The sequence below is a fragment of the Saccopteryx bilineata genome, chromosome 6 (genome assembly GCF_036850765.1).
Source record: "Saccopteryx bilineata isolate mSacBil1 chromosome 6, mSacBil1_pri_phased_curated, whole genome shotgun sequence".
Taxonomy (NCBI): Eukaryota; Metazoa; Chordata; class Mammalia; order Chiroptera; family Emballonuridae; genus Saccopteryx; species Saccopteryx bilineata.
Genome location: NC_089495.1, coordinates 125972922 through 125996090, shown reverse-complemented (window position 1 = coordinate 125996090; position 23169 = coordinate 125972922). Strand labels below are relative to the sequence as shown.

Genomic DNA, 23169 nt, shown 5'->3' with positions numbered 1-23169 from the left:
TAGTGTTCCATCGCTCCCCGTCAGAAGGGGGCATGTCTACCAGCAGAAGGAAAGCTGGGACAGCCACCCCCACACACTCAGCTGTGAGACTTCCGAGCTTTTCCAAGTGTGTGGCACCCAGAGGCCACGTGAATAGGCTTCAGGCACAGGGGGACAGTGGCCACTTCCTGGATTATTTCTTATTTCTAAGCCCTAAGGGAAGGCCTGAGCTAGATAAAGGTGCCCAATATTGAGTGAGTGTGATGACAAAGGGCAAGACAGTCCTCCCTCCCCAGGTCTTGGAAATACTGAGAGGTTGAGGCCACTAGGACTAGAGTCCCCCTAGTTGTGTGTGTCCACTAAGTAGTCATTCTGCGCACCTGACCTTGAGCAGGAAAGGGGTTGGTCCTCTTTGAAGACGAAATGAGTGCTGGCTGCCAAGCAAATTTGAGGGAAGTTCACTGTAGAAACAAGCCCACCAAGTTTGACCAGGTGTATTTACAGAAGAAACAAGAGGCTGACCACCCAGGTGGGTCTCAAGCTCCCTCTGATCTGGGGTCTCTAACTGTGCAATGGGTCAGAATTGACAGGTGAAGGCACCCAGGACTTTAGAATTGGCAGGGGGAGGTGAAGCGCAGCAACTCTACCTTCGAGAGTGGGCCCAGAAGAGCCGCCAGGGTTGGTGCTGGGGAAGGCAGTCACTGCCTCCAGGACTCAGCTGTATCGTGGATTTTTACCAAGAAGACTCCATTCCTGGGACTGGAGGTCTTCCCAGGAGATGGAACATTTCTTCCCTCCTCTCCAGAGATTAATAGCTATCAGACCCCAGCAGTGGCATTCAGGCACAAACGTCTGTGCCACGGTGTACTATGGACCAGGGATGGAAGGCAGCCTCGGGCTCAAGGATGGTGTGGAGAATGGGCCCACCCAGCAGTGGGGCACCCTATCTGAAGGCATGGGGCCAGAGCCCACTCAAAGCCAGCTGGTTTCTACCCCTAGAAGCCTCAGATTGTGCACCTGGGTCCCAAGTGGGAGAGGAAGGCTGGCCCAGGAACAACCAGCCATGAGCAGCTCATAGGCAGGGGGAGAGGCTGTTTTGCAAATTATGGGGGGGGGGGGGGCACATAGCGGCCAGAACATGGGTCCGGCTGTCATGCGCCAGCTCTGATGTGAGTCTGCTGCACCTCTGAGCCTCCATTTGTTCATCTGTAAAATAGGAGGGTAGACCCCTACTGCAATGGGTGGGTCCAGTGCTCAGGAAGTGCTAGCTATCCTTATCCAAGTCCAAAGGACCTTCCTCCCCAAGCTCCTTCTACTGGCTGCGTGGGGGATTAACACAGAGGAAGATAGCGAGAGAGGACTCAGCATGAGGAAGAGGAGCTTTGGGGAGCCTCCTCCCCAGCCCAGGACACAGACTCTGGGGCAGGAGGTGGGAGAAGTTTTCTGGCAGAGGCGGAGCACTCTCTGACCCTCTGGAAGGCAGCCAGGCACCCACAGGAGACAGCACTCCCATGACTGGGCTCCGTCTGGCCTCCAGAACCCCTTACCCCAGTGGGGGCCTGCATGCATTTACATAACCGCTCCACTTTCCCTTCCTAATTCTCCTGTGGATCACCAGACCTGAGGGTGCTGGGGACTGAGCCCCTGGGCAGGCTGGGGAGGGCCACAATTTGTAACAAATTAAGACACACACACCCCAGGCAGAAGGGTGGGGAATGACTCAATACCTGTGATTAGGAAGCAGAAAGCCTAGCCAGTGAGGCTGCCTCTTTGGAAGAGGCATAGGATTTGTACCCCGCCCCCGCCACTCATACTGCAAAAGGAGGGTCCACGCTCTCAGAATGTTGCAGGGAGGAAGGAAGGTTCCCTGGTGTAGTGTGCGATGGGAAGAGGATGGGGAAGACGGTGACTGGATTTTTTGCTCCTGATCTAGGCTGGAAGCTCAACCCTGTGGTAGGTGCAGTCTATGGGCCTGAATTCTATGCAGGTAAAGGCTGGAGTCAAGGAGCAGTCGGGTAGGGGCACGGCCAGAAGACCTTAGCCAGGGGGCGTGGTCTGGTGGGTGTGGCTACAGTCAAGCACGGGCAGGGCCAGTGGGTGTGGCCAAGGTGGGCGGTGCTGGTGGGTGTGATCCTACCAGGCATGACCGAGCTTGACATGACGGAGCTTGGCATGGCCGAGCATGGCATGGCATCGTGTAGCTACACACAGGCTTAGAGGTCCAGTCTGCGCTCACCCTGTCTCTGCCTTCCCACTCACTGCCCTCTCTCCCACCCCCTTCCTGCAGTGACCGGGTTCCCCTACCCCACCACCGGTACAGCCCTTGCCTATAGGGGCGCGCACCTACGAGGCCGGGGCCGGGCGATGTATAATACGTTTCGGGCTGCGCCACCCCCGCCCCCCATCCCAACTTATGGAGCGTGAGTACCTGAAGGGGGGGGCACGGGAAGGGAGGGAAGCATGGAGAAAGGCTGAGAGAGTGTGGGGAGGGAGGCTTGGGGCACCCAGAGGATTAGGCAGCCTTTTCAGAAAAGCAGGGGCCTGTGGGAACCCCCTAGACCAGGGGTCGGGAACCTTTTTGGCTGAGAGCCAGGAACGCCACATATTTTAAAATGTAATTCCATGAGAGCCATACAACAACCCGTGTACCTTACGCATTATCCAATAAAAATTTGGTGTTGTCCCGGAGGACAGCTGTGATTGGCTCTAGCCACCCGCAATCTTGAACATGAGCAGTAGGAAATGAATGGATTGTAATACATGAGAAAGTTTTATATTTTTAACATTATTATTTTTTTTATTAAAGAGTTGTCTGCGAGCCAGATGCAGCCATCAAAAGAGCCACATCTGGCTCATGAGCCATAGGTTCCCGACCCTGCCCTAAACCTTGGTACTGTAGTGACCTCTTGATATGCAGCACCCCAAACCCTACCATGGGAACCTAAGGTCCCTGGCACTTAGAGGACATTTAGAGCCCATGCTGGGTCCTCTTAGGGGATCCTGGTTGGTCCTGGAATTCAGCGAGGGCCTTGTCTAAGCCCATGCTGGACCATGGCCCTGGGGCTGTGGCCTCTTCCCTGTGGGGAGGAGAACCACCTGGGGTGGAGTGGGGGGAAGGAAAGCAAGGTGGGCCAATGGGCCCCTGGGTTTGTGGGAGAACGGAGCTGACCAGCAAGGGTGTTACTCTATTGTTATACCAAAACAGGGCACTGGAGCAAACGCTTGTTAAAATGCCAGTCCCATGGGCAGGGCTGGCACCCTGCCCTCTCCCTCCTCAGCAGACACCGGAGCCGGCCTACCCCACCTCTCCAGCGTTCCCACCACTTTCTTGTCCGTTTGCTTCCAGGGTCGTGTATCAGGATGGCTTTTATGGTGCTGAGATTTATGTAAGTGCAGCCCCGGGGGAGGGAGGGGAGGCACCTGGGCACTGGTTTGTTTCCAGGAGCAAAGCGTGACTTCTTCGTCCCCACGCCCCTCCCCCACCCCACTCCTGTCCTCAGAACACAGAAGGACGGGGCCTTGCACCCCTGAGGACCTTACACAATCAAATCGGGGTTATCTGTGCTCATGCTGGGAGTAGTAAGGACTGTCCCAGCAGCCCAGTGAGGCAAAGGCACGTCTCCCCGTTTTGTAAGGTGTTGTATGATGGGGCAGTGTGTCTCCCTTGTCTAACCATGTTGGGCACCCTGAGGGAGTCCCAGAGGCAACGCCCTGGGAGAGACCCAGAAATAGGAGCTCAAAGGCAGACCTTTGGGCGGAGGGGGGTTCTCTCTTCTCTCTTTCTTCATGGGGCTGAATTCACTGCTTCCTTTAGCTCAGGGCCCTTGCTGAAGACCCCCACCTCACACACGTACCTGGCCCAGCACAAGATCCATTTGTGCCAGGGTCAAGGCATGGTCTGAGCCAATGCCCTTTGCCCTTCACCCTTCCCACTATTCAGGATGGCACCCAGAGTCAGCCATGGGTTCCCCATGTCTGTCAGCATCTAAGTCGGGCTCGCTGGCCTGGTATAGGTCTATGGGCACCTACAGTGTGCTAAAGCCTTGCACATGGCCAGGCGTGTCATTAGTGTCCACCTGTGTGTGTTGAATGCAAGACTCGGTGTGTGAACGAACAAATGAAGTGAATGGACACCCTGCCTCACCTCGAAACATGCTACTGGGCAGTGTGCAGTCCTCGGACTTCCATTAGACTGCAAGCTAGATGCCTCCAGGCCTGCACCTGCTAACCGGCCAAGGTGAAGGCTGAAAGGCTGTGTACCCCCCACTAAGCCCCTGTGTGTCTCCCCCTCCCCCTTACCCTGTAGGGAGGCTATGCAGCCTACAGATACGCTCAGCCAGCAGCAGCAGCAGCAGCGGCAGCAGCCTACAGTGACAGGTACCACATGGGAGGTGATGGACTGGTCCGTACTGGGCTGGGCTCAGACCGACAGTAAGCCTTACCCACAGGGGCCTGGGGATGCGTCCCCCTAGTGGGCGCAGGGCCTGGACAGAGGAGCGTAGGTATGAATGTGCTTGGAGACCCCAAAACAGCAATCCCTCCAATTTATGTAATCACTTCCTGCTTGCACAATGGAGAGGCTGTTCTCCCCTCAGTTCTCAGATAGCAGACAGCTCCTTCCCCCATGCTCTAGGCCCCAATCTAGAGGTAATCCGGAGCATTGGCTTCTGCCCCGCACCCTCTGACATTCTCAGGGCTCCCAGGAAGGGCAGATTGTGCCCATCTGCCTCCTCCTGGCGGTGTGATAAGATGGGGGCTGGGGAGAGGGGTCTCTACCCAGAAGTGAGCACACTCAGAGGCCAGTGGGTGGCGCTGTGTGTTTTGTGGTCAGGTCCTGAGGGTTGCCCAGTAATGTCCCAACCTGGCAGTTTTCCCTGTGGGCACTCGGCCTATTGGCCACAGAGCTCCTGCTTGGGAAGGGTGCGAGTCCTTGTGCTGGGCACATGGTGGACACTCATGGAAGACAGATGTTGCTCTTGTCCATGGCACTGGCTCTGGCCTGGGGGCCCCCTTGCCCTCCCTGTGGCAGGCGGCAGGTGGCAGGTGGCCCGCCCAGGACCCACACATCTTCCTCACACTCGCTGGTGGCTCAGGTGTGTGTGTTTTGTCAAGCACACAACAGGCCCCACAGCCCAGCCCCATCCTCTAAGAAGCAGGTATTTCACAGGCAAAATAAATTAAGAGGAAGACCATCAAAGTGGGCACAGTGTCACTTGCCTCCTGGGTAGCAAAGTCCCCGCCCCCCATGCCCCCCCTTGCCCTGGGTCTTCCCTCCCTTATCTGAACTCCTTCCCTAAACTTGGTCCCATTCTTTCTGGAAATCAAGGTTTCTTCCTCCACACAAGCTCTGTGAGGACCCTTTGCTTTTCTGTGTGCCACTTGGTAGGGCAGGTCCCCCATCAGGTCAGCACTTGATAGGGCAGGTCTCCTGTCAGGTCAGCACCCAGTAGGGCAGGTCCCCCATCAGGTCAGCACTTGATAGGGCAGGTCTCCTGTCAGGTCAGCACCCAGTAGGGCAGGTCCCCCGTCAGGTCAGCACTTGATAGGGCAGGTTCCCCATCAGGTCAGCACCCAGTAGGGCAGGTCCCCCATCAGGTCAGTATTTGATAGGGCAGGTCCCCTGTCAGGTCAGCATCCGGTAGGGCAGGTCCCCCATCAGGTCAGCACTTAATAGGGCAGGTCCCCCGTCAGGTCAGCACCCAGTAGGGCAGGTCCCCCATCAGGTCAGCACCCAGTAGGGCAGGTCCCTCATCAGGTAATCACCCAGTAGGGCAGGTTCCCCATCCCCCATCACGTCAGCACCCAGTAGGGCAGGTCTCCCATCAGGTCAGCACCCAGTAGGGCAGGTCCCCCGTCAGGTCAGCACTTGATAGGGCAGGTCCCCCTTCAGGTCAGCACCCAGTAGGGCAGGTCCCCCATCAGGTCAGCACTTGATAGGGCAGGTTCCCCATCAGGTCAGCACTTGATAGGGCAGGTTCCCCATCAGGTCAGCACTTGATAGGTCTGTATTGAGAGGGTAGCCAGCTGTGTTCCAGACACTTCCTTCCAAACAGGCAGGAAGGACAGCGAAGGGGGCACACGGCGGGGGTGGGGGAGAGGACTGTGCGGAGGATGCTCAGGAAATGTCAGAGAGGCAGTGGGAGACATGTGGCCACCCCTCACCTGTCCCCCTCTCTTCCACACCGCTTCTTGTGCTGTCTCCCCAGTTACGGCCGAGTCTATGCGGCTGCTGACCCCTACCACCACACCATCGGCCCCGCGGCAACCTACAGCATCGGAACCATGGTAAGGAGGCAGGCCCTGAGGAGAACAGCCCAGACCTCAGACCAGTGCATCAGGCCTGGTGGCCAGAAGGACCAAGGCCTGAATTTGAGTTGTGGAGGGAGGGGACTTGCCCATTTGTGCCTTTGTGGAGTTAGGAAGAGGCAGGTCTGCCCAGAAAATCAACTACCTGGTAATGATGCCAGGCCCTCTGGGAAGCATCCTGGTGTGGCAACTAAAGTCCTGCCCGGCCCTGCCTTCCCAGCAAGCAAACCCACCGGACCTTTCCAGCTGTGGCTCCAGTGACAGGCAGGGCCCCTCTTCTCCTCATGTGGGTGTGTCCATGCCATGGTCTCTGTGTCCTGTCACCCCTTGCTGTGCCTTTCCTCACATTGAGGCTGCCCTCTGTGCCTCACTCAAGCCCCTGGCTCCCAGGTTGGAGGTCCTGTCCTGGGGAAATGGGGCCTGCTGTCCTCAGTCTCTGCCAGCGTGGTGCAGGGAAGAGAGGGGGTGCGCTCTTGGTGGGCCCATGTGTGTGTGTGTGTGTGTGTGTGTGCACGCGCGCACACTCACGTGTGTGCACATGTGGCCAGCTATCAACACGTACAGGCCTGCTCACTCTGTACCCTGAAATCTGCTTCTCTTGGACACCAACTTCCCATTCCCACCCTGCCCCCCACCTCGGGGCCATTCATGTCGGTTTTTAGCTAGCTTGACATCCAGCATCAAAGATGAAAATGTTTTGGGAGGGTAAGCAGGGAGGAGGTTCAGAGCCAATATGGATTTTTTTCATCTCCTTTGGTTTTGATTATTCCCTCCCATTTTTTGTTTTGTCTTTTTTGACTTTTGACCTGCCTCAGACATCCCGAGCAGCCTGTGGTGACTGCTGGCAGTCAGAGGACCCGGCCCCAGGGGGCCACCCCCTCCTGGATGGAGGCCCCAGCCTGTGGCTTGCAGGCCCAGGATCTGATCGCCTTCCGCCTAGCTAACGGCTTCCGTTCATTCACAGAAGGTTCCCTCTTATCTTTTCTTTTTTCTTTTTAAGATTTCTTATTTTTCCCTCAATTTTTCTTCTCTTGCTGTGCCTGGCAAAACTGGTGGGTAGAGTGGGAGGTTCCTGTGGACACCTCCCCAACCCAGCGGCAAATAAGAATGCCAAAGAGTTTTCTTTCCCAACAGACAGAAGCACAGGACCCTGGTGCCCCCAGAAAGCTCCAGGAGTGAGGAAAGCAGGCACAGGCCCTCCTGGAAGAACCACAGCTAGGGGAACCCTGGCAGGAGGTCTCTCCATCTTTCCCATATGTGGAGGCACTCAGCCCTGTCCCACAGTAGCCCTGGGGTGCTGAGGGGGGGGCTCTCACTCAGACCGATGAAGAACGAAGAGGCGATGATGGTCCAGGCCTGAGCCAAGAGAGTCCCCAGGAGCCATCTCACACCTTGTTATCCAGAAGCATGGTGGCTGCAGACCCAAGCATCCTGGCCCTGAGGTCACCATGACATCAGAAACAGGCCCAGAGCCCCTCCTGCTGCCATGACAACCACCTCCATTCTCCTCAAGGCAAACCATGAGGGGGCAGAACATGGGAGTTAGCTGTTTCTCTCTTGGGGTTTTTTTCCTTATCTTTTTTTTTTTTTTTTTTTTTTTGCTTTTTCCTCCCAACCAAAAGGCGGTACTGATTGGCTGTTTTTCATCTTTGATGTTGCAGGCTAGCCTCTGCCGAGGAGGGTACAGCCGCTTCACCCCCTACTAGCAAGAGGCCCAGCCCCTAACAGCATTCACAGACTGTCTAGTACACACCAAACCCAGCAGTCCAAAGCCAGGCACAGCCACCAGGAGGACAGTGCGCCCCTCCCGGTCAGCGACACACACTGCTGACCTCTGCAACGCTAAAGTCCATAGGTTTTACCTCCAGCCAGCTGGGCTCCCCCCACGATGGTGTGCGTGTCTTTGACCCTGGTACCCCTGTGTGTCTGAAATCTTGGTTCCTATTTTGACCTTGTTGATGTTGTGCCCCCCCCAGCCATTTCAGGTACGGTATGCACATAGGGGGAGGGTCTAGGTTGGGCAGAGAACCCCTCCCTGAAAGCTAGCAATAGACCCACACCCATGAGGGTGACCCACTCCTGTCTTCAGGGTCTACAGAGCCACAGAAGATGCCTGTGCCAGGAAGCCCCCCCCCCCAGCCAACCCGGCCACAGTCCTTGCTCCTCCCCTGGGATGCTGGCAGCAAGGGGCTGCCGTCCACTACCGTCAGTGGGTTCACAGCCTCAACAATGCTCCCTTTACTCAGCTAGTCACAGGGCAGCGTTTCTGCCCCTCTCTCCCATCCAGCTGAGACTAACTTGCTGATTAAAGTTTTTGGATGTTCCTGCCAGTCCTGCAGGAGCCACACCAGTCTCAGAGGTTCCTTAGCCTCTGTTGTAAGAAGTCAAAGTGAAGGAAGAAATGTCCCTACCAGAAGGTCTGGTAGCCTGACAGCTGTGCCCCCCTGCAGTGCCCCACGGCCTTCTGTCCTCCCTGAGATGGGGTCCCAGCCAGCCTGTCCCTGCTGCTCGTTCTGGAGCCATGGTGCCTCCTTCCCTTTCCTGAACTCAGACACACCTTTGTACCTGGGTCTGCTTCCGGGGGCAGCAGGTCAGGAGCAGGGTGATGCCCAACTCAGGCCTCGCTGGCAGGCTAGCGTCCCCTGCCCCATGTTAGCTGTTCCTCTAGAGGGGCACCATGCTCAGCTCTGTCCCTGGGAGCTCGCACCATTCCCAGGGCTTGTGGGCTCTGGGAGGAGATGCTGGGGGTGGGGGTGCTGCAGCCTAAGGAGCTTCCAGAGGAGTCCCCCAGACAGGCCAGGCCCTTGCCACCAGCACCTTCATTACAGGAAAAAGTGGCATGGACCAAGGAAATCCAAAAGTGCCAAGCTGAGCTTCCAGCCGATGGCCAGCTAACAGGCATGGGTCCCTGCCAGCCGGGGCATAGGTTCCTTGCTGGTACAGTGGGCAGATCATGCCCAGGGTGCCATCCACCACACCTCCCACTGCCCAGAGAACCGCCTTTGCAGCTGCCTCATTCCCCATCACCCCCCTGGCCATCCACCCCACCCTGACCTCCGCCTTCCTACTGCAGCCAGCCAGGCCCCTGCCCACTTCAGCAGAGCCCATCTTCTGCCAGGCTCCCTGTAGCTCCTCCATTCCCACTGCCCTCTGCCCTGGAAGACAGACATCCCCTCTTAACTCCAGCTCAGCAGAGATGACGGGTCCTGAAAGCTGGGTGGGGGTGGGGGAGTGATGGGTGTGGGGGGTGTGCTAGGACTTAAGGGTGCATGCTTAATGGCCGCCCTCCTACCCCACAGGGTCTTGGGCCCGGTCCTCACTGCACGCCTGCAGTTGCTTCTGCGAAACTGCAAGTCCCTTTCTGTTTCTGTTGTAGTGAAAGCGTCCACCGTTTCCTTCTTGGACTACGAAGGGCAAAAACAAAAAAACAAACAAAAAAAATCACAAAACATAAAACACAAAAAGATGTTAAGATCCAAGCAGCAACAACAAAAAACAACCAAACCAAGACGCATCCACCACGTCCAGTCTTGCGTGCCAGGGCGCCGCAGCAAGGAGCATGTCCGCCCGCCCCGGGGGCAAGCGAGAGGGAGCAGGCCTCTGTTTTCTATCCAGTCTTCCTTTCCTGGCCCCCACTCCCAAGGCAGTGTGGGGCCTGCAGTGGAGGGGCCACGGGCCTCGCCGGGAAGAGTGGGCCAGCAGGACTTGACCTTTGTTGCCAACTGTGCCGTGGAGGGGTGGCTGGGCCGGGGTGGGCGCGGGGAGGGGGCAGCTTCTCATTCCCAGGGTTCTGGTTTCGGCCCCTGCCCAGTCACCCTGTGTCATGCTCTCTGGACCCCAGCTCCCCACCACCACCAATGCCATGCCACCAATTCCCATGTCCTGCAAACCTGGGGAAGGCGTTTACAGTCCACTGAGGCTGTGTCCAACCAGCAGTCCTGGGGTCTTACCCCAACACCAAGGGCTGACATGTTTCCAGAACTATGGGACAGCTAGGCATACCTATCTCCAAATGAGGGGTTCCCAGGCTCCCCAGCCAGGATTGACTCCTGTACCTAAGAATGTGGGACAGTGGTGGACACTTGAGACCAAGGACTTGCTCTGAGAGGCTGTGTCTGGGCCCCTTTCTGGAGGCCCTGAGCCTGGTCTGTGGGAGAGACAGCTGACCTCGTGGTGCATGCTGGTATAAACCCTGCCTGCTGCTGCCCTGCAGAAGGCTGTCCTACAAGGGAGTCGAGAGGCCGGCCAGCACCTGGCTGCACATGAGGTTGGGAGTCATGGTGCTACAGGTCTAGATGCAATGACGGCTCTAGATGGCCAGGCCAGAGCAAGGGGAGCAGGGGACACCGGGAAGGTCTGGGGGGTGGGGCAGCAGACAGCAGGTAGCAGGAAAAGCCACTGGCCAGGCAGATAGCTGGAGTTGGGGCAGCAGCAAAAAAACTTTAAAAATCCAGGCTCCCAACATGCCTTCACTACTGTCTAGTGAAACTTAAAAAGTAAAGGACGACACCTCACTTTCTATTTCTGCATCAGCTCCTGAAGCGAGACTCCTTTTCTATTCCCCTTGTACAGAGCCCCGCCCACCCATCCCTGTACAGAGCATCTGCCGTGCTGGACCCTTTTCTCGCAGCAGCTGCGTACTCCCGGCCCCCCAGGACTGCAGCCAGGCCCTTGCTTCCTTTCTTACCATTCTGTATGCTTCCCAGGTGTGACCATTCAAATTAACAGTATTATTATTAAGGTTATTAATAAAGATTTCTTTCTTCAAACTAGGACAGCTCTCTTGGTTTGGCAGCTCCCAGGCACAGGGTGGAGGGCGCCAGAAGACTAGCAGTTGGTCCCAGGTGGCCTAAGGGAGTCTAAGAAAGATCTTACCACCCCCGAGCCTCTCGTCCAGACTGTCCACTCCCACGCCAGGCCAGGCCAGGCCGGGCCGGTGCTCCTGTGCTCACACAGCCCTCCCTGGCCTCCGAGCTGGGGTCCTGGGAGTGGGGGGGGGGGTGTGAGAGAGAGAGAGAATGCAGGTGAGCACTGTCAGTGATGCTGGAGAGGAAGTCTCTATAATCTGGCCCACAGCACCGAGGAGCTGCTTTGGGGTAAGCCCCCTGCTTCCATCTGTGTGAGCCCCCATTCCTGGGAGGCTGGCCTGGAGGAGAGTGGACACCATCCCACCCGGGAAGAGGGAGAACCAGGAAGGGAAGCAGCAGACTCCGACTAAGAGTTTAACAGCCTTGGGCCTGGGACAGGGCCAAACTCTGACACCCACAGAGCCCATGCTACTTCTCAGACTTGAGTTCTTCATTTTCACAATGTCGGGTCTTTATTTCAGAGCGATTACACCCATGGCGGGGGGTGGGAGGGGAGGTTGGGAAGGTATGGGCTTAAGTGCTGACATATTAATTTCCCTGCCTTGACTGGAGGTGGGACTAGGGACCACGCTCCTGGGGAACATGGCGGTGCACCTCCACCACGCTGAGCCCCCTTACTTCAAATTGCTTGCTAACAGACTGTGAGAAAATAATTGCCACTATAAATTTTCCCTTCTCTGCATAAAATATTCAGAGAAACCATCACTTTAAAAAGGGGGAGGGTGGCTTCATGAAAGAAGTTCCAGCTGTCGTGCTCACTTTGGGCGCCCAGCTGGCTTGCAGGGCCGGCTCTGACCTCTGGGCACAAAGGCCAAGAGCTGCCTGGTTCAGAATGAGAAAGGCTCAGAGCTCCTCAGGGCCGGAACGGGTACCTTCCTGTCTGCAGCACCACACGTGTGGGACATGAAAAATGTTCCCAATTAGGAGAGATGCGGAACCCGAGATGCCCATGTTGTGCTATGGAAGAGGACTGCAGGCACCTGTGGAAGCAGGGCAGGTAGACACCAGTCTTCCTGGAAGCCCCTCCACTGTCCCGCAGGCTCAAGCTTGGCTGGCCTTTGCACCCCTCCCTATGCCGCTGGGCTCCAGCCGCGGAACAGCAGATGCACTGCCGCCTGGTGGCCTCTTCCCTCACTACAGCGCAAACTCAAGTTTGCTGACTGCGCTGCCAACAGCACTGCTCCCCAACCCAGGAGGCAGAGCCCAGGGGCACAAACGGCCCCATGCCAGCCTCGCCCATACCTGTGACTCCAGAGAGACAAAGCAGGACACAGGCCAATGGGAACGCTCCAGAAATTGGCCCCAACCAGCAGAGCAACAAATTGGGAAAGCCAGAAGAGGTGGTCTGGCCTGCAGCAACCTCCTCTCCAGGGGGCAGTGCCACCATCTCAGCCTAGCCCTGGGCTCCCACAGCTAAGGAGAAGCAGGCAAGTCCCCAAGGATCACCTCCCAGGAGCTCCCTGTGCCCACCCTCACTTCATCCCCCACAGTCTCTACTAGCAGTCTATACCCTCAAAAATGTCCCTACAGCCTACTCCGGAGCCTTCCTGCCACAATTTAAACTCGCTTTTAAAAAAATTTTTATTTTTCCATTGATTTGAGAAAGAGAAAGGGAGAGAGAAGATCAACTCGCTGTTCCATTTAGTTGTGCATTCACTGCTTGCTTCTCATACGTGACCCCAACCAGGATCAAACCCACGATCTCTGGCGTGCCAGGAAGACACTTTATCCACTGAGCAAGCCAGCCAGGGCCAAGCTCATTTCTAATTGTCCATCTGTGGAATGAAAGGTTACCATCCTAAGCATAAGCCTATTAGGAAAGTCCCTTTATGGAATTTTCTGGACTCAACCTTCCCAAATCCTTTCACTTTTCTTCAGGAACTGTGTACCACAGAGACAGAATGGACAAAGACAGGGGTCCACACACTCCAGGGAATCATCATCGAGCAAACTGACTCTTCAGTGCTCCCATCCCAAAAGCCAGAGGACCTGGGTCTCCGGCCGCTGTCTGCAGTCTGCAGCCCAAGCATGAAAGAAGCTCGGCCGTGCAATGCGAGCTGGTGTCGACGTCCGCTCACGTACTGGGCATGGAGTAGAGCACAGTCGCCCTGCCCCACTCGGCCTGGGGCACCAGGAACCCCTCCCTGGGCACAGGCTCCACCAGGAACTCCACACGGCCGTCCTGGCCAGGCCCAACCTCTGCCACTGCCAGGTCCACGATCCGGTATTGGTTGACAAAAGCCAGGCCCAGGAACATGGGCTTCTCTGGCTCTAGGGGCCCTCTACCAGAAGGGCCACATCCTGTCTCACGGCAACAGTGGATCCGGAAGCATCGGACGTGGGGCAGGAGGTAGGACCAGTGCAGGGTACAGCTGAGCCGAAGCCCAGCGGAGGTATCTGCCCCCTCCGAGGCCACTTGCTGCCAGTGCACCCGTGACACGCAGACAGCCTGCACCTGGGGCAGAGGGCTCAGCAGGCTAGAAGCATCCACCACCTGAAAGGAGAGAAGGCTCAACACAGCTGGACAGCCCACCACGGTTTGAAGTGCTGCCCCGTACATCCCTACTTCCTGACACCCCCACCCCACCTCTCTGAGCTGGAGGAGAGGGGACAGGTGCTCAGCTCAGGCGGCATTCCGCCTGTCCAGCAATGGGACAGATACCTCAGTCGAATCTGAGGGAAGTATCCCCTGGACACCTGACCTGGATCTCCCCCAGGCGACAGACAAAGCTCTGCTCGTCCTGGCTGCCTGGAGGCCGCGAGAAGCTCACGAAGAGGTCCTGCAGAAGGCAGCCCCGTAGGCTCAGCTCGTAGCAGCTGAGAACAAACGGGTGAGTCATTGGGGTGGCACCGCCTCGGCTCTGAGCCACCAAAGCAGGCTTTTCAGAGGCCTCCGTGCCGGCGGGAGGGCAGACCCAGCCCACAGTGAGCCCTGTGGCCAGTGGGGAGCCCTGCACCTAAGGCATGATCACTCCTGCTCCCAGTGAATGTCCTGGCTTGTTTCTGGGAGTACTGAAACTCGGGTGGTCAGTCCAGGGTCCTGCCATCCCTCTAGTTCTGGGGTTTCTCAACAGAGGGCCGCTTACTCCTCAAGTCCCCACCACAGTGTGGCTGTCCCTTGTGTGGGATTCACCAGGAAGGAGAGGGACTCACCGCTGGACCCAGCCCCCGCTGAGCTGCTGGCCACAGCGAGCCGCCCATCTGGCCAGCTTGGTAGGGGGCACCCGGAGGGGTCGGGGACTGTGCCTGGGTCTTGTTTCTGCTAAGGGAGGAGACATGGGACTTGAGAAAGAGAGCAACTACAGAAAAGCAGGGGGCCTGGAGACTGGGCAAGACCCCCTGGTGGCCCCATGGCCTGCCAGGACAGGCTGAGGTCTCAGGGAGAGATCAGGGTAGAAAGGAGGCAGATAGGCAGATGGATGCCCAGGACTAGCCACCACCTCAGTCTCGTAGTCTCTCCCTGACCCCTGGGATGTTCCCCCTCTCAGTGCCACTGTCAGCAGGAGGCACACTCCCTGAGGGTAACTACAAGCCAGAGGATTTGGTTGAGAGGTGAATGTCCCCACCCAGAGCTGGATCACAGTGAGGCCATCAACCAGAGAGGCAGGACTGCCCACCACTGCCAACACCAGTGCCCCTGCACATCCCGGGCACCTTTCCGGACTCCCCCTCCCTGAGGTACCCCTAGAAGGGGGAGAGCCCTGGAAGGAAGGCAGGAGCCAACCCCTTCCCCTCACCATTCAGTGCTGAGATGCCACCAACATGACAGCTGTCTGCATCCCCTGTGGTGAGCTCCAAAGCCACTGTGACATTCGAGGGCCCTTCAAGCTTATACACCAGGGACAGGAAGGTTTTGGGTGGCACTGGGACCTGCAGGGAGAATAACCTGGAGGAGGAAGGTGCTGTGATGAGGCCACAGAGAGCATGCTGAGGAACCCTGGGGGGGGGGGCTCCAGGTCACACTGCCATCCTCTCCCTCCAAGAGCAGGGAGTTTGGGCATCCTGCCAAGGCCAGATCCCCTTGTGGCTGAAAAGTCTTAGTTTTGAAGTCCTACATATACAAGGAAACTAAAGGAGTCAGAAAAAATCACAGGAACAGAAAATGGGTGTGGTGCCAAGGCTGGAGGAGGGGTTGTTCCCAATGGGGACAGTCTTAGCATTGCAAAATGACAAGTACTAGGGGCTGGCTGCACAGCGATGGGCACACAGTTCACACTACCATGCTTCCCACTCAAACCTGGTTCAGATGGCCAATTGTGTGTAATGTGCTTTTTACCACAATAAAACAAATCTCAGTCTATCCTCTGTCCTCCCCGGCCTCCACACCATCTGTCCCATTACACCAGTAGAGATGGATGATGGAGAAGCATATGACTCCTCCCCATCTCCTCCCTGCTCACACACCCACCTCACAGCCATGTGCTGGACTTCAGGCGGAATCACCCCCTGGATGACCAGGGAGCTGCCCCCATTCCAGGCGTCTACCAGGCAGCTGTACATCTTCACCCAGCCCCGGCCATCCCCTTCCAGCCTGTGCTCCCCAAACAGAGGCTGGATTTCCTGGGCGCCTGGGTGGTACCAGGGCCCCACCGCCTCCTCCTAGGAAAAAAAGTGGGATTGGAGGCGGGCTGCAGGCAGAAAGAGGGTGTGCATGGAAGTGACAAGTGACAGGGGTAGCAGAACCGCCACCACCCTCTCCCAGGGCCCCCAGGCCCCTTGGCCATATGTGGCACAGCTAGGAATCCCATGTCCCCAGTCATCCAGCATGGTGACTCACACACCTGGCCATAGCAGACTCTCCGAGTCCCCATGCCCAGGCAGAAAGAAGTGACAAAGGGCAAGGAGCAGATGCTATGGGTGGGCAGGTAGCGCATCAGCAAACTCCAGAACCTGCAGAAAAAGGCGGGGAGGCCACAGCTGAAGTTGGAGCCCCTCTTCCTGCCTTAACCAGCTCCTGAGAGCCATGCCCAAGCTACTTCAAGAAAGCAAAGTTGCCTGAGTCCCCTCGCTGCCATCAGCTGATACTCAGCCCCTGGGTTGGGCAGGACTCACCTGTCCTGGTTCTGGAAGAAATCTGTCTTCTCCAAACACTCATACACCCAGCCAGGTGCAAATAGGGCCACCGAGAACCCATGCTTCCGGATCAGCTCCAGCGACTAGGGAGACAACAGTCAGGGATGCTGGGTGCACCCGGACATACCAGTGTCCAGACATGGCTTGGAAGGGGAGGCTGGAACTGCCCTCCAGCTCCACTCAGCTATTCAGGTTCGTCCCCTGTAGTCCCATCGATGGCCACAAGTCGGCGCTACAGTGGGAAATGGCCTCGTGGGCAGGGATCTTCAGGTGGGGTGCTCACAGGCTGTCTCTCTCACTACACCTCCCATTATGTTATCAGACTCATGGCAGAGTGGGTTGGTGGTGGAGAGAATCTTCGGTAATTGGATTAATTTAATCACTTAAACTCAATTAATGAGTGAGCGCGTCCCTGTGGCGCCCAGCAAGGGGCAGGATTGACAGCCCAGGAGACAGGCTGACTATTCATCCCACAGCAGGTCCTCCAGCATGGTGCCCCCCCATCTCTCTCCTCACTGCCGACATCACTCAACTTGCCAGAAAGCCTCACTAGTTATTACACCAGCAGCTCCCAATCTGTGGGGGTTTCACCTCAGTCTGTCACCCTGAGCTGCCCATACAAGGAAGCACCATGATGTGACTCCAGCGTCCCTGAGTCACCAACGGTTTGAGATGCTAGCTCAGTGTCCTTCAAAGTATGTTGTCCAAAAGGGGGTAAGAGAGACCAGTCAGCACAGGTGTGTCCGCACCTCTGTAGGAGTACTACCTGACTATAGAAATGGGTGGGAGTTAGGACTTTAGGGCACAGCTTGGCCTCAGTACAGGTTACTGATGTGTCTGGGTGCCTCAGTCTCCCCACTCTGGGAAGAGTAACTGCCACCTGTCTTTCCCTTGAGATGAGATGGGAATGAAGTTCCCCAGCAAACAAGGCCTCAGGGAAGGCGACTAGGGAGACAACAGCCAGGGATGCTGGGTGCACCCGGACACACCAGTGTCCAGACATGGCTTGGAAGGGGAGGCTGGAACTGCCCTCTCCCTCCCAGCTCCACTCAGCTATTCAGGTTCGTCCCCTGTAGTCCCATCGACGGCCACAAGTGGAAGCTACATTGGGAAATGGCCTGGTGGGCAGGGATCAGCCACTGCTCCACACCCCAGGCTCCAGGGCCACCACCCACCTTGTTGGTGTCAAATCGGCCCCCTACAACATGCCCACGAGCGAACACGTCCACTCCCACGTAGATGTCAGCCAGACGCTCCCTGTGACCCTGCATGCGCTCCAGGTGCTCCTCCCCCCAGTTATAGTTGGTGAAGATGCCGTCACAGGAATCAAAGAACACTCTGTGAGGTGGCAAGGGCCGGGATGAGGGACTGGGCACCCATCCTGCGGGCTCCACCTTCTAGCCCCTCCCAGCACTTGCACCCACTCATGACCACAGACCACAGCTGCCTCTAGGACCGAGAGCAGAGGCCCAGCCCACAGACCAGGACCTACAAGCTGCAGCATAGTGCCTGGCCAACCAGATACTGACTCTACCTGCTGATGGCCAGGTGACCAGAGAGCTCTCTGCCTCCTCCCACTTTACCCCAGGCTGCCATGTGTGAAATGGCACCTGCTTGTGGGCTCACCTGTTGTGTTCGTTCAATTCATCCTGCCATCTGAGCTGCCCGCTGCTCACCACACTGTCATACCAGAGCACCAAGCCCCCTGGGACCTGCTGATGAAGCTGAGTCGTCAGGTATTGGAGGAAGTGGGGCGTGTTCCCCACGGCAGCTGGCTGCAGACAGGGAGGGAGACAAGACCCCCAGTGAGGCCCAGAGAGGGTTACCCTATGCCTGGCACAGGGCAGACAGGACACTTAATGCCACCAAAAAAGCCATGATCCTGGAAGCCACTCAACCCTACAGTCAGAGGGAGGGTCCAGCTTTCCTTTCTGAAGCTGGAAGGACACGGACACAGAAGTCAGGAAAAGATTAAACACCATGAGAAAGGAGTGTGTCACACGAGGAAGTCACACATGCAGCCCGAGCCAAGCAGAGATGAAGCAGGAACAGGAGACAGAGAAGCAGAGCTCAAATATGCAAGGTTTCTGGATGCGGTGATGGTGAAGGTTCAGTCTCCAGGTAACACAAATGGGAGCTAGCTCTCACTGGGGAGTGAGAAGCAGCTCCAGCTGCTGCAAGAGGGAGCCGGCCTGCATTCAGGCGAGGGGAGGATGAGAACAAGGACATGATGGAGGGATGCCCCGTGGCAGCAGGAGCATGGCTGGACCAGCACTGTGAGAAAGACCATGCTCACACTCAGAGAGTTCTCAATGTTGACCAGCCAGCCATCGAAGTGCAAAAACTGGGTCATCAGGACAAGCTGATCCGCCACCGCCCGGTACGAGTGCGCGTCCCCAGCCAGGAAGGCTTCACACAGCTGTCCACCTTCTTTCCACTCAGTGATGAAAGTGCCTACAGGGCAGAAGGGAAGTGGAGTTAGGCGTGGGAGCATCCCATGCTGTCAGGTTCCCGCACTAGCAGCCGCACTGTGTCCATGTCCAGCTGTGACTCAGACACCCTGGGGGCGGCGCCCAGCCAATAAACAGGTCAGTAAAGGGCCAGATACAGGTGAAGGCTTGAGAAACGGTGCTATATCTAGGAGTCAGCCACCATGTGTTTTTATAAACACGATTTTACTGGGACACAGCCACCATCTGCTTGCCTGTCATCTGTGGATGCTACTGTCATCTGCAGCTACAACAGCATCCCAGTGGCCTGCAAAGCTAAAGACATTTACTATCCTTTCCAGAACAAGTCGGCACTCCCGTCCTAACCTATGAAGGTAGCCCCCAGGTAAAACACTCTACTCACTAGAAGCAGAGTCCAGCCCCATCATCACCAGGTCACCTGGCCGGCGTGCCAAGGAGTCTGGCTGAGACAGAGGCACATCCTTACCCAGCACACAGACCCCGTGCCTGTGGGCAGTGTTGGTCCAGCCCACCGGGGGGATGGTGACCATGTGGTGGCTGAAGTATACAAAGATGTCAATGTACTGCCAGTGGTAGAAGGTGTAGGGGTTCTGTGCTGCCGAGCCCTGGATAAACCTGGGAAGGGAAACAGAACCAAGTCAGGACTCCGAACCACGGCAACCTCTGGGTGGAGAGAGCAACCCCAACTGATATCTCTCCTCGGTCCTGTCCACCCACACCTACCGAAAAGCCTGCTGCTCACCAAGCCCTGTGCAGACCATGCCACCATCCTGACAGCGACAGCATCACTTTTTTTTTTTTTTTTTTTTTCTTAAGTGAGAAGTAGGGAAGCAGAGTGACAGACTCCTGCATGCGCTCCAACTGGGATCCACCAGGCAACCCCCCTACCAAGCGATGTTCTCCCCATCTAGAGCCGTTGCTCAACAACTGAGCTACTTTATTTTAGCATCTGAGGTGGAGCCACCTCAGTGCCTGGGGCCAACTTGCTCTAACTTGAGCCATGGCTGCAGGAGAAGAAAAGAAAGAGAGAGAGAGAGAGAGAGAGAGAGAGAGAGAAGGGAGAGGGGGAGGGGTGGAGAATCAGATGGTCACTTCTGTGTGCCCTGACCAGGAATCAAACCCGGACGTCCATACTCTAGGCCAACACTCTACCACTGAACCAACTGGCCAGGGCCAGAGTATCAGCCTTAAGGAAGATGTTTCCACCAGGCCATGCAGCCTTTGCCATCAGATCCTTGACGTCCAGAATAACAAAACAGAAGGAAAGAGAAGAAAGATTCACACCAAAGTTCCAAGGGTGGGGGTCCTGCTCTGTTCAGGGTAAGCAGTTCCTCCTAACAGAGTCCCTGTGTGGAAGGCACCCAAGCTTCTGTCAGCCACCTCTGCCTCTGTCTATACCTGGGTGGCCAGCTCTGATGCAAGCCTTCCTGTCAACCAGCATGTCGAACACTGTGTTCTGGATGTTGGAGATCTGTGAGCTCATACAGCAGCAACAACTCTAGGGGAAATGTCCCTGGCTAGGAGCAGGAGGGGCACTTGGGAATGTGAGTCATCCAAGACCAGAGCCCGGGGCCAAGATGGAACCAGAGCTCAGGTAAGGAGAAGCAAGAAATCGGGGAAAAGCCAAGTTTCTGGCCAGGGTCTGAAGAGGGCTAACTGACCAGATGCAGGTGCAGGCAGAACTGGGTGGTCTCAGAGCTGACAGAGGCATGGCTACCCTCAACCCATCCCCTTTTCTTCCAGATGTAGCAGTGAAAGTTGCTCTCCTGTCATCTCCTAGCCCCCTATCCTGGGCTCTTTCTGCCATGCAGCACCCTCCCTCCCCTCCAGCCGGCCACCAAAGGAAAGCAAGCAAAATGTAAAAGCCGGGGACACCCTCATAATGTCCTCACTTGTCATCCAGGTACCCGCCCATCATGTCGTGGCAGAGCAAGGTCCGGGGCCTCTGGCCGCTCAGAGGGGGCTGCCGACACTGGAAGGGTACCAAGGCCACGTTAAAGCCATCCTCCTCATCGGGTGTCCATGCCAAGAGTTCCTCCAGGGACGACAAGTAAAAGCTGATGGGGTTGGTGGTGTCCTTGTCATAGTATCTAACTGGTCAAAAGAGGACGCCATGTAAATCATGAGAATATTAAAGATGCTCTGACAAGAACTGAGAGAGAACTTGAGACAGGAAGTGGGTAACCCAGCCCAGAAGCTCCAGTGGTGAACTCGGAGATGGTATGGAGAACCTGGGTGCTTCTCACCTGGCAAAGGATCCGGCGTGAAACTGACCACTTCACGAAAGCCTGCTTCCTCTTGATCATCTTCGATTCTAAGCAAAGAGGGAGTTTTAAATTTTTTTCTAAATAAAAGAGTAAAGAAAACAAACCCTTAGAAGCATATGGAACAGGCCCCATCTAGACATGTAGAGGGAACTATTCTCTGGCTTACATTATAAACTACAAAGCATGAAAACACGCATCAAACCAAGGACAGCAGCAACAGTCCCAGCCTCCGCTTGGACAGACATGCAACCCCTACGGCTCTCGCTGTGAATGAACACCTTCCCTTCTAAAAGAGCCACGCAACCATCATCCTGCAGAGACCAAAGATAAACACCTCACAGGTTTTGATATAGCCAAGGAGCAGGACCAGTCAGAGAACTAGAAAGTTTAAGGGCCTAAGAAAGCAGGGGCCAAGCCTTCTCCATAGTCCACATTTCCCTAAGTGTGTTCTGTGAAACTCCAACTCCCCAGGGAAGGACTGTAAGAGTGTAACATAGGGTTGTCATGGAGAGTCGCCTTGGGAAAAAGAACACCATTGGTACACAAAGTTGGAAAAAAACCTGGATAAATACATTTAACAGCTTTCATTTTTAAAAGTTATATTATTTTTAGCCTGACCAGTCAGTGGCACAGTGGATAGAGTGTCGGACTGGGACACAGAGGACCCAGGTTCAAAACCCCAAGGTCGCCCCAGCTTGAGCGCAGGCTCACCAGCCTGAGCGCAAGGTCGCTGGCTTGAGAGTGGGATCATAGACATGACCCCATGGTCGCTGGCCTGAGCAAGAGGTCACTCACTCTGCTGCAGCCCCTGTGTCAAGGCACATTGGGAAAGCAAACAACAAAGGAGACTAAGGTGCCACAATGAAGAACTGATGCTTCTCATATCTCTCCCTTCCTGTCTGTTTGTCCCTATCTGTCCCTCTCTGTCTCTCTGTCACACACACAAGTTATATTATTTTTAGAGCAGCAGTGAGAAGGCATTTATTGGCCCAGGGCTTCAAAGCTGAAATTCTCTGAATCCACCAAAGTCCAAGGCCACTTCTACGTTAACGAGAGTGTATCATGTGCCAACACACCACTTCCACTTTGCATTGTTGTGGGCAAAGCTCTCTCTTTGGGATCTGCCCTACTGATCCAGAGCTTCAGAAAGAATTAGGGCCCTGAGAACAACACGGGTGGGCAAAAGGGATTACACATTCAAGTGGAATTGCCACTGCAACATTCCATTACGAACTCGCACCACCCTCCTGTTGCCCACCAGCCAGCAGCCACTAGCTCTCCACCGCTGTGCAGTCTGAAATACCCACCAGTCTCACTATCTTTGGGTTTAAGAACAAAGCTACAGATGCTGTTTCCAGAAGGCAGCCACATCTGTGCACCTAGCTTTCCCCCCCCAGATAAGCAAATCAATGCCTCCACAAGGAGGAAAGCCCTGACCAGGAAGGGCATGTCCACCCCTTTCACGCCTCTGCCATTCTGGTCCCTCAAACTGGAACACCCTCCTCCGCATTCTCCACCTACTGAAACCTTCTTCCTCCCTACCGATTCAGGACGGTAGGTGCCACCTCTTCCTGTTCTGCTCGGACATCAACACATCAACAATCCTAATTACACCAGCTGGCCCCCAGTGACAAATGCCACACGAGGATTCTTTGCCTAGATCCACGGCCAAGGGAGGTCGACATAATCAACTCATTTTACAGATGAGGCTCCGAGGACCCCTCTGCCTCCGGGCCGCCCCGGGCGCTGAGACCCTGCCGGGTGTCAGCTGCTGTGCGAGGCGCTCTGTCCCGGGATGGGCTTGCCGCCGGCGCAGAACCCGACGCGGACAGGAGGCGTGGGATCCGGAGACCGCTGTTCCGCGCCGGAGCCCTCCTGCACGCCAGTCGGGGTCTGGGCCAGGCGCCCACCGACTCCGGCCCGGCTGTCCGGGCGTGGGACTGGACCGCAAGGCCTGCGCGCCCGTCCTTCCACACACCTTCTCTGCGCCCGCGGCTCCCGCTGCTCCTCCGGGATTGTCGGCGCCCGCAGCTTTGACTCGCTCAGAACCCCTGGCGCCTCCATGACTCAGCCGCGCCCGCCACCCTCTGCCGCCGGCGGCCAATCGCAAGCCCGAGTTCGCCTGGGCCCGCCCAGCAGCCGCCCCTCGGCCAATGAGGACTACACAGCGTTGATGCCTTGCTCCGACTGGACACCGGACGACCA

The 23169-nt window shown here is 56.4% G+C and overlaps 2 protein-coding genes across 11 annotated transcripts in view; one reads left to right on the top strand and one right to left on the bottom strand.

The window, feature by feature from the left end:
- Window positions 1–11119, top strand: part of RBFOX3 (RNA binding fox-1 homolog 3) — a 161874-nt gene extending 150755 nt beyond the window's left edge. For 3 of the 7 annotated variants that reach the window (XM_066235586.1, XM_066235584.1, XM_066235581.1), the window contains 6 exons: window positions 1913–1966; window positions 2267–2399; window positions 3185–3365; window positions 4286–4356; window positions 6186–6264; window positions 7947–8964. In XM_066235586.1, the coding sequence (XP_066091683.1) occupies window positions 1913–1966; window positions 2267–2399; window positions 3185–3365; window positions 4286–4356; window positions 6186–6264; window positions 7947–7991 (563 nt within the window). In that variant the 3' untranslated portion in view covers window positions 7992–8964. Of the gene's footprint in view, window positions 1–373; window positions 509–1912; window positions 1967–2266; window positions 2400–3184; window positions 3366–4285; window positions 4357–6185; window positions 6265–7946; window positions 8965–9661 lie in introns of those variants that run through there. The other 4 variants (XM_066235588.1, XM_066235587.1, XM_066235582.1 and 1 more) reach the window with 3 other exon arrangements.
- A 1597-nt stretch (window positions 11120–12716) lies between these two features.
- ENGASE (endo-beta-N-acetylglucosaminidase) lies at window positions 12717–23166 on the bottom strand. Of its 4 annotated transcripts, none has more exons than XM_066234187.1 (14): window positions 22943–23166; window positions 20944–21041; window positions 20590–20791; window positions 19164–19312; window positions 18523–18680; window positions 17853–18001; window positions 17402–17564; window positions 16206–16309; window positions 15935–16043; window positions 15562–15752; window positions 14891–15039; window positions 14307–14415; window positions 13856–13970; window positions 12717–13647 (listed from the first exon to the last, which is right to left on the bottom strand). In XM_066234187.1, exons 1-14 carry the CDS (start codon window positions 23026–23028, stop codon window positions 13228–13230), a joined length of 2202 nt encoding a protein of 733 aa, XP_066090284.1. In that variant the 5' UTR covers window positions 23029–23166; the 3' UTR covers window positions 12717–13227. The 4 variants fall into 4 exon arrangements, with proteins under 4 accessions (XP_066090284.1, XP_066090286.1, XP_066090287.1 ...); XM_066234189.1 differs by having other exon boundaries at window positions 14307–14412; XM_066234190.1 differs by having other exon boundaries at window positions 20944–21011.
- Window positions 23167–23169: the final 3 nt, after the last annotated feature.